Here is a 15589-nt window from a genome sequence, read left to right on the forward strand (position 1 = left end):
ACCAGCATCTCCAGAGAACAGTAAGATATGTATTTATTGTGTAAAAACTCTTTCACCCAGCAGTGAAGGAGATGAACTGTGAAGGGGGGGAGGGAATCTCCCCCCCCCCCCATACACACACACCTTTGTACTTTGTTCTATTGGCATTAAAGAACATTGATCTAGCAAGTGGTAAAAGGGGATCCTATTTGGAGGTTTAATTAAAGCAAGTGCATTTTATTGATGCTATCAATCAGCAGAGATTGAGGGAAAGGGCATGGTGCCAGACCATTTAGTGCTCTTGACAGGGTAATTAAATACCTCAGGACTGGATTCTCAAGATAAAGTGAGGTGCTTCAGCAACACTAAAGCACTAGCAGGGTTTGTCTTAGAACAAAGGTAAAGGTGATTTTCTCTTTCCCCACACTCTCTTCCCCCACCCCTTAAATTTTTGTAGTGGTTATATAAATGATAATTATATGATCTCTTAGCTGTGCTATAGTTAAAGTTCTGTCAATGTTTCCATTATAAACCCCTTCTTACAGGTAAATTTTTTCTACCTGTCAAAAAAGGTCTTTAGGAGTACAGTAATTATTTTTGTTAGCTTTGTTTGGAGGGGGAGGATTTAAGCTCAAATGTCTTGTCATATTTGGAAGGGGAAGATTGTTTCTGAAAGTATTTTTAAAGGCATTTTTGTAAATTATTTCGTTGAAACACACACACCTTATCAAGTTATCTTATTCTGTCTGGTTGAGTTAAGAGAGGAGAAAAATTGATAGGTTTAAACCTTAGAAAACAGCTAAGAACTTTTGGATTTTCTTTCTTTGCAATAAGAGTATTAGCTATAAAATTTATAATTGCAGGTCCCTCTCTAAATATGTTAGTTTTCCTTTAAAGTTGTTATATTAATTGTTTTTAGGATTAAGCTCTTACTCCTTTCTAATTTTTTTCTTTAATTTATAAAAGTTACAAGGGGGAAGGACAGCACAAACTACTATCGGGAGAGCCAGAGACAAGCCAGTATAATCATAAATCATTGTAGGAAATGGATTGATAATTGTGAAGTATTTTGTTTTGTGTTTTTTTTTTAAATCCTCTGTTCTTATCCCTGATTCAGCATAGTTATTCCCAAAACACTCAACAAAGATATATACTGAGGGCTAAAAAGAAATTCTCATTCCTTACTTTCAAGGAAATATAGCCTTTAGCGATTCTAAGATCTCGTCCTGTTGACTTGGGAATTTTGATGATATTTTAGCAATGAATGCCAGATTCAGATTGAGTCCACCAAAAACATTACAGGCTGATGTGTTACCCTTTGCCTATAATACCATTGGAAAAGGGAGGATTTGGGGGCTAATCCAATCACCTTATTTTACAAAGAGGAACCCCATGCCTAGAAAGATATTCTCCCTGTCCCTCCATACTCCCAAAGTCATGTAGCTACCTATAAGAACTGGCAATAGAATAGCAATCTACTGACACCTCCTTTACTGTTTGTTTGTTTGTTTATTTTTCCCCTTTCTTTTGTATGTTGTCTTTTCTGTTAAAGCTATGTCCAAGTGGGGAATGTTGGCTTAGGCTTTCTTTTCTGCCCCACTTGCCAAGGTTAAGATTATATCAGTAATAACAGCTAATATTGATATAGTGCTTTAAAATTTGCAAAACAATTTACAGATGTTATTTTATCCTCACAACAGCCCTAGGAGGCGGGTGGTGGTGTTTTTGGGGTTTGTTGTTGTTCTTAGGGACCTAAGTCAGAGAGAGGCAGGTTAAGTGACTCGCTTAGGGTCACACATGTAGTGTATCTGAGACTGGTTTTGAACCGAGGTCTTCATGTCTTGAATATCTCCACTTAGCTGCCTCTAAACGTCTTTAATCATTATGTCAATTATTGGAGAATAATTTAGATGTGGAAGGGAGCCTAGAGGCCATCCAGTCCCAAAACTCCCCTCCCAATTTTACTGGTGAGGAAGCTCAGGCCCAGAGAAGTTAGGATGATACGAGGTCACAAAGGTCACAAGTGATAGGGGCAGAATTTGAATGCAGGTCATTGGGCTCCAAAATGAAGTACTTCTGCTATCACACTATAGTCCCTGCCCTGTTTCTAATGAACACCAGGATTTTACCTCATGTCATGTAGACTTACTCTGTCTTGATAAACTGGAAGATTTTGTAGAAGAAAAGTATCTAGTTTACATTTTAGTCAAATCTGTCAGATATGTTGGTATCTCTTTTGTTAGAGGTTCTGGTCTAAAGAGCTCCTTCACCTGCTGAATAAGAAAAGACCTCCTCCCCGCGAAGCATTTCAACTCATATTTTATAGTAATTGTGAAACAATATGTTGAAGTTCTGTCAGCTGCGGAGTACAGATAGTGAATGAAGACTATTGTTTTTATTGGTTATTTCTTTAGGGGAGGGAAAGACTTTACTTCAGGTCTTAAAATAGTTTTTGTTACATAATCTCAATATCATCAGTACTGATTGAGTTTGGTTTTTAATTCTAATCAGTATTATGCAGAGCACTGAAGAGTGCTTTCTTTAAGAGTATGATTTTAAGTGAGCGCATTGAAATTATAAAACAATATTTGGGTGTTGTGCATGAATTCTCCTTATGATCTCTTCTGTTATTATTTCAGTAACTGCTTTCTAAGAGTTCTTTCTATCAAAATTAAAATGACCTAAGATTTGGCTGGATCATAAAATATTAAATGTCAGTTTAAAATGACCTTGGAAATAATTTAGTCTCACCCATTTTACAGATGAGGAAGTTGAGGGTCAGAGAGGAGAAATCCTTCTACTTCTAACTAGTAACAGAGCACCCCTAGAACCCATTTTTTCCAACTCCAACCCAATGAACTTTAATTTGTTTTTCTATTTTATATGATATTTCATGTATTGTAGATTTTAAAGGATATAACATCCGATTCTTTGAGCAAACAAGTCTAACCTTTAACAATCTTGCTGAAGTGGTTCCTTTAGTAGTCATAGTTTGTTCTAGGACATAGTCGGAGTAAATTTATTCAGCAAGTACTTGAATGCCTTTTTACTATTTGTGGGGAATACAAAGGTGATTGACATGGTCCCTTTCTCTCAGGAGTTCACATTTTTGTAGAAGAATTTATAATCTAGTATTAAACAAGTATTGTGAATTACTGTTTGTTTGGAGAGGATGTTACTGCACTTCTGGTTTTATTGATGAGAGACCTCAGGGTACTGAGAAGAATGCTAGATTTGGAATTAGGAGATCTGGGTTTGAATCATAGTTCTGGTCCTTAACTTCCAGTGTGATTTGAGACGAGTCACTGAGCTATAATTTGCTCACTAGCAAAATGTGTTTGGACTGCATGGTCTCCCTTCAACTTACAAAATCCCTACACATTATCCACAGTTTGGAATTTTAAGCACTATAGATATGAAGAACACAATTATTAACTATTCCTTTTAGAAAAACTTTTTCCTGTTTACTACTCTCTATCACCAACCTTCTTCTCTGTGTCTCTCCATCATCCTCAAGGAGAGATGGTTAGCATACCAAGGTTGGCTCCATGACACATACTACTCTCTGACAAGTATTTCTTGTGAAACATTGCAGCAGTCAAAAGTCCACCAAAGCCCAGAAGTAACTATCTTTGTTTCTGGCTTTGTTTTTGGCAATTAACTGTTTAGGTTGGAGGAAGTCCATGTACTCTTTATGCGGTGTATTCTTTAACCCTTCTCTTCAATATGGGAATCGAATGAGTAAGTTTTTTTTTTTTTAATTTTCCATGTTGAGAAAGGAGTGCCTTGCTTTTGAAATGACTTCATAATGGGAAGGAAGAAAAACACTCTCTTCTGTGACTGTAGTAAAACTTGTGTGCAGCCTTTTTTTTTTCTTTGACCAGTTTGGCTTTATTATTTTCTAAAATAATAAAATAACCTCCACATGGTACAGGTGACCCTGAGTTCTTGAAGGTTTTTTCAGTAAGAGCGCAAGTTCTTCTGGTCTTAACAAGGAGAGTTTTGAGCACAACCCAATGGGCTTGGGGGGGGGGGCGATGTTACATCTGAGGACCCAGCCAAGCCAAGTTCACTTAGGATACTGGCCAGAATATCGTCAATGAAGTTAACCTTTTTTTTTTAGCCATAGCAACTCACTGCCCACCCCAGCTAGAGGGATTGTAATCCGAGAAGTTGAAGGGGAATATAAATGCATCATTTTGAAGTATATGTTGCAAAATATAGGCAAACATTTAAAAGGTTTCAGATGAATTTAACTGTTATAAAAATTTTCAATAATTAAGATACTTTTCAAACCTCAGAATGACTTTAAATTCCAGTTCTAGGAATGCAAGGAAGGTGACTGATATTTCATGTGGCAGTTCAAGAAAATATTTGCTCTGTTATATCGAATTACCTATTTTCTTTTCCATAATTACGTGCCTGACCCCTGTGAGTACCAAAACTAAACATCAGCAAACAAAAACACAAGGAAGTTGAAATCCCTGGACTATGATTTGATAGAAATGAACTGCCAACTGCAATGCTTTAATAAAAAAGATGTCTATTAGGGCACAGTCTATTTCAACTCTCATTTAATAGCTACACATGGATGATGCTGCGTAAGGCAGCATTTAATAAACACCACTCAGTATAGTTTTGCAGTGGCTGAGTTTATGACTTGTGAAGAAGGAAATCCAATTTGTCATGTCTCTAGTTTCTTTGTTGCCTTAAGAGAAAGAATTTACCTTCCTTTTTCCCCCCAGGGTTATTGAGTTTTTGTGTTTATATGTGATGAAAAAGCCTCAGATTTTAAGATTCTCTTTACGTTAAAGCAAGCAGCTTATTCCGGGGACATACAGATTGTTTTTCCCCTTAAGTAGAATATGGCAATTTTGCCCCTAAATTAAAAAAAAATAATCGTTTATAATTCAGTTAGGTAATGCTATTGTTGCATTTTCATTTTAAAATTCTGTTTTTTGCTTCCTAGCAATTTAGGTCAAAAATGTGTACTTTTTAGAATAGAAGTTAGACTGGAAAGTGTCATTTTGGTTTATTAAAGAATAGGATGGTGGGGTTCTTTTTCCCCTCTCTTGTATATTCTCTTAAACAATATGTTCTTTGTAAAAGATAAAAATAGAACTTTGAATACCAAAGATTTTTTTTTAAATGGTGAAGGCTCAGGGCCTAAGTTTAATCAAATCAGTTTAAATCATTACTTAGGAAGCCTGATGTGGGCATTAGCAAATCCTCTGTGGTATAGTGGTAAAAGCACTGTGTGAACATGGGCATGGCATTGGGTTTCGACCTCTGTGAAATGGGGATAATAAAGGTTGTAATACCTATGGTGAGAGACAGCCTATGGAGAGGATAGAGAGCTAGTCTCGAAGCAAGGAAGAACTGAGTTGATTCACTTCCTGCCTCTGACACACACTGGTTGAGTGACCTCTCCATGATTTAGGCTGTTCTCTAAGATTAGAGAAGGCACTGATCTGCATGGGTAGAGAGTTTTCTCACCCCAGTGTACCCTCCCTGTACCAGTGCAGTGACAGTTTTAATCTCTGTCCCTTTCCCTGTCTACCTGAGAGTCGGCAGGTACTTTCTATAGAAATACAGGTTGTTATAAATTTTTCATTTGATAGAAACTTAAATAAATTTAGACTTAAAATTGTGATGGTTACCATTACAATTTAATGACATGACTAGGTCATTTGAGTATTTCTGAGCTGATTTTGTAGTTTAAAAATGTAATTTTATTTACCAGATAAAGCTGTTCCATTTTTGCTTTATCTTTGAGGCTTCTCCTTGTCCAAATCTGCTGTTGGGCCTTTAGTATCACATCATTTACATTCTTGAAATTTTGTACTTAAAGCTTTATGTTTATGGAGGAAAAAAGTTTTAGTTCCATTCTTTTCCAAATGAGCTGTGTGACTTTGGATAATTCACTAACCAGTCTGGCATTGATTTTTTCATTTTAAAAATGAGAATCTTGGACTAGATTATTCTCATTTCTTCTGGCTTAAATTCCATCTACTCATAATGATGCTAACAATCATATTATCTTTGGAGAGGGAAAGTCCTCACAATTTGAGGACTTAAATTAGACATCTTTGTAATGTTTAATGTGATCAACTCGAATGATTAAGCGTGAACCTCCACTGGCTTTAGTTTTTGCAAACCTTTAGAGGAAATATTAGGAGCCCGAAAAGATTGGGACATGACTTATAGTGGCCTGCCAGTAAAACTTAATGGGGATAGTAGGGAACTTAACAAATCAAATGTCTGATGTAAATGTCTGATGGTCTAAGATATGAATAGGGAAGAAACCCAAGCTTTCTGCAGTGTATTAAAAAGGACAGAATTAGAAAAATATTTGTAGTGGAGATGATGATCAGGGCTCGTCCAATCAATTCATTCCCCTAGACCAACTGGAAAGGGGCAAGTAATAGGCAAAGTGGTATCAAGTGCTTAAGTGAAGTACGGTATTTTTAAAAGGGTGGGAGAGGTAGCAAACAGGCATAAGTAAGTACCTACTAAGAATTTTACAAATATTACTTCATTTAATCCTCACAAAAATGCTTAGAGGTAAATGCTTTTATTATTCTCATTTTACAATTGAGGAAACTGAGTCAGACTTAGGCAAAATGTGTGGCCCCAGCAGGTATGAGCTGTGTAGTTTATAAGTGCCTGAGGTCAGATTTGAACTGGGGTCTTCCTTACTCCAGGCTCAACATTCTACCCAATGTAGTGCTTAGATGTCTATTCTGTACCTTTAAGGGATATGAAGTTCTTTGATCAAAATTGATGTAGAGAGCAGCTAGTGAAGGAGACGTGCTCTAAGGAGCTAGGTGAGAGTTGAGGCAGGAGACAACTTTTAGGTTTGTGAGCTCTCAGCTGCAGAGAGGAGGAGTAGGTACAAGGAGCCAGGCTGAGGCCTGCCCAGCGGAGATACCGTGCCTGGGAGATAACCAAAGAAGAGAAAAGGCATCAGGGCTGGTGATGCGACTTGCTTTTTGTTCACCTTAATCCATGTGTATCTGCCTATCCTTCCTAACTGATGCTAAGTGTGTAATGGGAGAGTGCCAGGATGGTAAGGGGAATGTTTTGTAGCTGCTATTCTTACCATATTGGGCTGGATCCGCTGCACAGTGTGCTGGACCTAGAGTTTGGAAGTCCCGAGTTCAAATCTAGTCTCAGGCCCTTAGACACTTCCTAGGCTAAGGCCTTGGGCAAGTCATCTCACCCCTTCTGCCTCAGTTTCTTCATCTGCAAAATAGGGTTAATAATAGCACCCACCTTCAAGAGCTGTGAGACTCAAATGACGCAGTTAGGACTTGGAGTTAAGAAGTTGTCGAGTCGTTTTAGTTGTGTCTCACTCTTCGGGACCCCATTTGGGATTTTCTTGGCAAAGATACTGGAGTGGCTTGCCATTTCCTTCTCCAGTTCATTTTACAGATGAGGAAACTGAGGCACACAGGGTTAAGTAACTTGCCCAGGGTCACACAGCTAGTAAGTGTCTGAGGCCAGATTTGAACTCATGAAGATGAATGAGTCTTTCTGACTTCCAGCCCAGTGTTCTCCACCTAGCTGCCAGGAGTCAGGAAAACCTGAGTTCAAATTTGAACTCAAACCCTTATTACCTCTGTGACCCTGGGCAAGTCTCTTAGTCTCTATCTGTAAAATAGGATGGAAATAATTGCACGTACTTCCCAGGGTTGTTGTGAGAATCGAATTAGATAATTGTTGTAAAGTGCTTGACACCTTGTAAACAATATATGTGTTAGCTATTATCATTATTAATGTTTGTAAAAAGCCTAGCACAGTACCTGGTACATAGGCCTAACAAGTGCTCTTTCCTTTCCGTTCCTCCCTCGCCCAGATTTGCACAAGAACTAACCTGAGATCTGAAACTAGGTCCTCTGACTCCTCTACTCTCTCCACCATAATACAACTCTTCTTGTATTCATATAAAAGGCTACATTTTTGATATAAAAAAAAAAATAATGACAAGTTTAAATGGAACCTCACCCACTTGAGGTGAGAGGATCTCCCCCCGCCCCAAATTGAAATGGAAACCTAGTACATTAAAACTGGCTTTCATGTCACTAATGTCAAGCTGTTCTTTTATTATTCATAGAGATGTAACCATAGATACTATGTTTAACTGGCTTTTCAGTGTGGCTTTGCAGAATTTTAAAAAGGGGGAGGCAGGGCATAGGGCAACCACATGGATCTGGACATGCTCTCTGTTGATCTTCAGGCCAGTAGAAGCACCCATCAAGCATAAAGTGCCACATATTTTTAGATGGTGGTGAGGAAATATCAACTACAGAAACTATACCATCTCATTTGCAGTTAGCCAGCCTCCAACTCTTAGGTTGTAGACACATAATTATAATGGGTAAATCTATTTTCATCCCTATTCTTCTCATCCATTCTAATCTCATTTGATCATTGAAATTTGTGAAGAGTAATTTGAAAAGCTATAGGTAAAAGTGCTCATTTGCATGGAACTCTCCCTCCTCCCTCTCCAAGTAATTCCAGTATCACTTGTCTTTGTTTACTGTGCAGCTTGTTAGGGCAGTGGAAAATTCCAGGAAACCTGATTTTTAAATTGGTATCTCTGGAGTAGCAGGGTGTTCAGTGTTTGTACTACCTGTATCATCTTTAAATATTTAAATTGCAGACTTTCTGTCTGCTTCTCAAATTAGAGCCTTTGCTTAGTAGTTTTGACATTTCATAACCTTGATCTTTAGGCATTAAGAATTCACCTGTTGAAATAGCAGCAGAAGCCTTTATTATTTTTTTAAAGAAAGAAAGGAGGGGAAAAGGCCAACTCTTCATTCCATATATGTGTGCGTGTGTAAGTCTCAACGTAATGCTCAAAGAAGGATCCTCTGATGCTCAGCCACTGGAAAACATACAAGAGGTTGACTGTATTATGGTATTTCTGCTAATCATTCAGCAAACATTTCTTTAAGCAGCTGTCATATATTGGAAAGAAGTGCATTTAGAATCAGGAGACCTAGGTTCAAATCCCAACTTTGCTACTTAACTGACTGTGACAAGCTATGAGTTTGTTTCATTATTTGTTAATTTTTTAAATTGCAATACATACCGTACATAGTTGTTAAGAATAAAATAAGCATAAAGTACTTAATATTAAAATATTATGTGAATGTCAGCTTTTTTCATTACTGTTTAAAAGCCACTTTGCCTGACACTGTGAGGAGACATGTAGAAGAATTAAGCACAATGTCTGCCCTTCAAGGAGTTTATAGTCTGGTACATCAGAATTTGGCCTAATGTGAGTCAATAGCAAATCTTTCCTGCTTAGCCAGTTATAATATTTTCCTAATAAGTCATCTACACAGCTGCCTGAATAGTCTTCCTATCATCATCTTCCCTTTGGTTAGTAATATGTGCCCTGTTGTTATATCTGATTGTGCTCAAGGTATTTAACTTATTTTTCTTTCTCCTGAGCTGTTTCCCTAGGGCCTGAGCCTCAGAGCTATCCTCCCAAATTGGACAATTCACTTTTCACTGACCTCAGTCTTGGCCCCAGGGGAATACTGGGAGGACGGAATTGGCTCCAGATGGATGCCAGTCCTTTTAGCTTTAGGACTGGTAAATTCACATACACCCTGACCTCCTGCCCCAGTTCCATCTATTCACTACCTGAATACTGTTACATCACAAGGCTGTAATACTGCAGTTCCAGATTCTACCTTTTGGTTTTCCATGTCACAGGAAGGGTGGGAGGCAGAGTTGTTGTGAAAGCCTGTGGGTTGGATTGCGCATCCCTTCCAAGAGTATGGTTTGAGAGGTTGTGAGAATCTGAGGAAAATGTCTAATTCTTCCTCTTGTCAGTTGAACCAGAAGTTAAAAGATTATTATTTCTGTTGCATGGCTATGATTAAGTCAGTAATCTACTCAGAATTCTTAAGTACTTCCCCATTGCCTACTGAAGAAAATAAATTCTTGATTGTGGAGCTGGACCTTGAAGGCATTTAAATGCTAACCTATACTGTCTGGATGTATACCCTTTTGTGTTTTCTAAAATCAAGCTAAAGTGAACTACTTTTCCTTTTCTGTCCTTTTTTTAGTTGGCGTTACTTATACTAAGTATCCTTCCCATTCTTAATGCTTAACTCAGGTGCCACTTTTGAAGCCTTAGTCTATTTTAAAGAAGCAAACTCTCCATGAATTATGGGGAGACTTGGGTTCTGTGCGAGTGACATGATTTAATATAGCAAGCATTATATGCCTACTCTGTGCTGGTATTAGATATGCAAAGACAAAAATGAAAATGATACCTCCCTTCAGGGAGCTTGTATTCTACTTTCACATTTCAGGGAAGGTTTAGACTACTTAGGCCTTCAAAAGCAAGAAGCCCATATGAAAGAAGCAATAACATCCCATTCATGGGTACCTATCACCATATGGAAGGGGTGGGATGTACCAGCCAGTTTGGCAGCCTCCCAGGTTATTCTTCAGAGAATCCAAGCAGACTACCTCTTACTTCTCTATTAAATCTCCAGGACTGGAAATTTAACAACCCTGCATACTGTTTTTAAATTATTCCTGCTCCCTGTAACTACCACCACTTTTCAGATGTATGGCAACATAGAGAAAATGTGGATAACTGTAAATTAGAATACTTGGTAGAGACTTTAGAGATGCCATTTCATATGAAACAAAAGTGGGGGATGGGGTGCCGATGTTGATCGTTCTAGGCTTTATACTACCTTGTTAACCAAGCATTTGATTTCAGGAAGTCCAGAAATAGTCCTCATGTCTAAGAAATAGGTAAAGGTATTTTAGGAATTCGGTCGTGCAGCTTTTAATCAGAATGTTGCAAAAGACTACCATTTCAGAAAATAATCATTCCCAGTGTTGCCTGTCCCTATGAAGGCCTCTAGAGAAGGGGCTGGGAACTACAGATTGATGGGTCTGAGCATCTGTTTCATAGGGAGTCCTGATAGAATTTCTACCAAATAGCAACCAAAATACTTAAACTATTGAAGGGAGAGGCAAAATTATTTCTGTAAGGGGAAATCATGCCTGACTAATCTCTTATAATTCTGTGGGAAGGTTAAGTAAACATGCAGACAAGTGTGTGGACATAATTTAGACTTTCGAAAAGGCCTTTAGCAATGTTTCACATTAAAAAAAATTTTAAATTAAGGGTTTGGAAGGAGTATTGTCTTAGGGATAGAGAACTGACTTAAACACAGGAAACAAAAAGTGATGATAAAGCGGCAGTGTGTTCTGAATTAAGAAGTGTGTTTATTTTGTTGTACCCCAGTCAAGGATTAATACATGTGTGCATGAGCGCATATACACAAACATACACACAATGATATGGAAGAGTATTTGTGCAGTATTTACTGATCACATTTTACTACCCAAAAGACTATAGAGTCAAGCCAATCGGGATAAACAGCAGGAAATTCTCATGAGACTCAATGTGGGTGTGCTTAACATAGCAGAAGAAACTTTAGTGTGAATGTGTAAGATTAAGAGTGATAGGGCCTGATCTATCATTGACAAGTAGGAAAACAACTTCTGTCTTTTAGTAGGCTTATTGAAAACCTTGATCTAACAGAAGAGTCCTTAGCCCTTTTTGTGTCATGCTTTGGCAATTTGAAGCCTGTGTTTTTAAATGCATAAAATAAAACAATAGAGTTGCAAAGGAAATCAAAGTTAGATATATATATATATATAATTTTTTTCCTCTCCAAATTCATATATCCCCTGATGCATAATCCATGGATTCTGCATGACAAACTTCTGGTCTGACATGTTTTTGTGAACCAAAAGGGCAAGATGCTAGACATCATTGATAAAAATATAGGAAACAAAGCTAAAAGTGTTACCTTAACCTTGTGCAGAATCATGGAGTGACCCATATCTCTGCAACCCAGGAAAGGCTCAGAAGTCCCAGAGAAGGGTAACTGATGGTAGCAAAGGAAAAAAAAAATTTGTTGATGTGGGAGGATAATAGGATTTTTGTTGTTGTTCTGAAAAGGTATGTTTAGGGTAAATATGGACCGAATATAAGAAGTCTAGATTTATAGGGTACCCAGAGAAGCCTGAAAAAGGCATTTAGCTACAAATAAAAGGAGTTAGGTCGGTGACTATGGAACTCAATACCCCAAGAAATGATACAGATTCTAGAGGAAAGTTTATAAGCTAGGAATTTGGGAGGATAACTTTGGAGGCTGAATTTCTGAAGGGCTGACCTATTATACTATTCTTCTGAACCTTGCGGTAAGTAGATTTTCTCTGCTCTCCCCTGCCTCCCGTTGGTGTTTCCAACTTGGTCACAATTTTATCATCAATCAGAATTCAGATTAACGCTAGATTAAGCATGAGCTTGGGTACTCACAAATGGAATAGCCCTTGAATATCTTCACGCTTTACTAAGAGGTGATAATGGTATATGTATTACTTTGGTTTTCCTTGCCTCTTCAAGGTTTCCTATGCTCGCCCAAGTTCAGCTTCGATCAGAGATGCAAATTTATATGTCAGTGGACTTCCGAAAACAATGACCCAGAAGGAATTGGAGCAGCTCTTTTCCCAATATGGACGAATTATTACTTCCCGTATTCTAGTTGACCAAGTCACTGGTAAGTAGACAAGTAACTGCTCTGTACAGTATCTTTCACTCTCTTGGGCTGGCAGATTATGAAATATTCTGCCTTCCAATACAGTAATCTTGCCTCCAGAACATATCAAAGGTATATGTGGGCCAGAAAATGTAATTTTCTGCTGGAATTGTTCATAAATATGCATGGACAAAAATAGATTGTGGTGTGTAGTGAGCTAGCTTGAGTCCTTTCCACCCCGAAGGTGCAGGTTTGAAGCCTGTTTCATGGCTTGTAATAAATTTACAGCTGCTATAATCTTCCTTTCCAAGCTGCGGTGTGAAAATAGCTCCTTATAAAATACTAATAAACAAACTTATTTCTATAAAAAAGCAACATTTAATGCAGAAGCGCACAGCTGGCCCTCCAAATGTAGGATTCTACCGGACCCAAACTGGTCATTTTATTGCTGGTGTTTTCAAGGTGCATTCTGCATAGCATTAGCTTGTATCTAAGGTTATGGGGCTTAATATTAAAAGTAAATGCAGTCTGCTTTAATGTAACTTTAACAAAATGGGAATTGGCAGAGTTACAGGATGTATTTTTCAATAGTGAGGTAGAATTTAAGGGAGAAGATTTTGACACCTTGAATTATTTTTTGAACTAGAAAAATTATTTCACTCATCTTAAATTCACTTCCTCTTTCTGTTTCCTTATCTGTAAAATGAGGGGATTTGATTAGGTGACTTAAAGTTCCTTCTAGTTTTAAAATTCAGAGATCCTGTGAAAGAAAATTCTAGATAACAGACTTTGAATAAAATATTGGCACAAGTGCTCTTTCTTCATATGAACATCAATCTGCCTGATACAGGTCTTACCAACAGCCATCCAAATAACTATTTCTGTTTTGTTCCTACCATACATAGCTCCTCTTTAGGTGAAGGAATGGTCACCATGGTGGATGACTTAGGGAAAAAAGCCTGTGGGATACAGGATTTCACTTTATTAGGGAAAACAAAAATTGTCTGATAGTTATGCATGTGAAACCAAGGTCTAATTTTCTCTTCCTTGTTCCTTTTAGTTCTCTCATAATCCTTCTTATTCTTGTTAATATCTTACAGTTATGGTGAGAAATACATTCTCTTGCTGATGGGGTTAAGTGATAAATGTAATCCTTGAAATCTTTACACAGTCCTTTAGAGCAAGAGTGAAGAATGCATCGTTATTTTGTACATTTCATTAAGTTCTTCTAGTAATCTGTCCTTGGTGAAGGAAATAGTTAACTGTCATCCTAATAGGGAAAGTATTTCCTAATTGAAATCCTAATATGACTTACAGTATTTATATGGGAAAAGCTAGGTGAATTCTGTCAACTAACCAAGGTCCAATGAACAGTACTCTAGTATATTCAGAAACTAGGCTAGCTTATTCTGCAACTAATGATTTGCTTCAGCATTTCAAATGATCTGTGATAGCTTGAGTGTGGGTATTCCTCTAATTTGACATAGACCATAACCTATCCATATGTTTGTATACTGATTGACAAGTAGTGGTCAAAAAAAATAAATAAAGCAGCTTAAGCTGCTTTGGATGACAAAAATCACAGTCCTTCACTGGGTCTTGACCTGAAGCTTATCTAGCTTGATGTGGGGCATGCTAAAGTTTGTGCTCTGATGGCATATTTGGGAACCCAGTGTCATTTGAAGGGGAGTTTTATTTGCTTAATGATCAAATAAATTTCTAGTGATGTTACCTCATTAAAAAGGAGTACCATTCACTGTTTCTTCCTACTACTTAAATTTTTAGAATGTTAGCTTCCGAAAGAATTCACACACATGCACTCTCTCTCCCCCTCTCCTGCCCTCCCACCTCTCTTTCCCTCCCTCTCTTTCCTTTCCCCTGTACACCTCAACAACACCACCACTGCCCCCCCCTCCGTAACTTAATTATATTGCCACCAGGTGGTGGTATGAGATTCGCACCAGCTGAGATAGTAAGTTTAAAGTAGCATCTATGCGTGGGTTAAACCTGCCTCCACTCCATTTTAAATATGAAAAAATAATTTGTCTTTATAAAGGAGTTAACTGAAGTAAAGGATAAGTCACAAAATTGGTGGAGTAATTCCATGGTATTTTTCCATATCTTTCTCATTAATCTTTAGCTCTCAAAAGAGTTATTTTTCATTGACTTGGTGAACTCCCAGTGTGGAAACTCCTCCTACCAAAAGGAGATTTGCATTGCAGTTTATAGTGTTTACTAGGGCAGATGCTGAGAACTTAAGTGATTTGCCCATGGTCACACAGCTAGTTTGTGTCAGAAGCAGAATTGGAACTCAGGTCTTCTTAAGTCATGTCTGTTCCTCTGTCTAGTGAAATTGTCTCTCATCAGCAGTTTATAAACAAACAATTAAGATAAGAGCAGAAGATCAACACAAAATCTCCAAACATGCTCACTTTGACGAGGTATTTTCAAGTCAGTGGAGTATACAGCATGCACATGTCTGCAGACTTGGTGATAATTGAAAACACTAGCTTACTGAAACAATTCTGTAATGTCTTGAGGCACAGAATTTTACGAAGTATTTCTCGTGGTATGATAACTTTTACTGCACATTGCTGGGGTGAGAGTAGGGGTTGCTCTCGAAATCCATACATCTAGCTATTGGAATTTTAAGCGTGTAAATACTTGATAAATCATTCTTTTTCCCTCTGCTATGCATCTTCCTTTACTTTCCGGCAAATGATGTGACGTTTAATGTACATCATCAGTCCTTTACAGAGATTTCAGAACCCTTTTTAATAATTACTTTTTAAGGCGTTCATGAAATTAGGTTTTAAGATACCCTGAGCGCTCAGAATTTCATGTATATAAAGAATCCATGTTTAGGGAGGATAAATGTTTTTGCTTTGGAAAAAGAAGTTCCAAATAAAATAGATGGTTGTAGTAGAAATAGACAGGCACTTAAAGATTGAAAGTTTGTAGCTTAGAGACAGTTGAGTTGATGACATCTGTTAAAAGAGTTCCTTTTCCTTCTGTGAGGA

The 15589-nt window shown here is 37.6% G+C and overlaps 1 protein-coding gene across 2 annotated transcripts in view; it reads left to right on the forward strand.

The window, feature by feature from the left end:
- The window catches only part of ELAVL2 (ELAV like RNA binding protein 2), an 84073-nt gene that overhangs the window by 57099 nt on the left and 11385 nt on the right, over positions 1-15589 (forward strand). For both annotated transcript variants that reach the window (XM_036739713.1, XM_036739714.1), the window contains exon 4: positions 12437-12590. In XM_036739713.1, coding sequence (XP_036595608.1) covers positions 12437-12590 — 154 coding nt within the window. The remainder of the gene's footprint in view (positions 1-12436; positions 12591-15589) is intronic.

Source organism: Trichosurus vulpecula, chromosome 9 (genome assembly GCF_011100635.1).
Source record: "Trichosurus vulpecula isolate mTriVul1 chromosome 9, mTriVul1.pri, whole genome shotgun sequence".
NCBI classification, from domain to species: Eukaryota; Metazoa; Chordata; class Mammalia; order Diprotodontia; family Phalangeridae; genus Trichosurus; species Trichosurus vulpecula.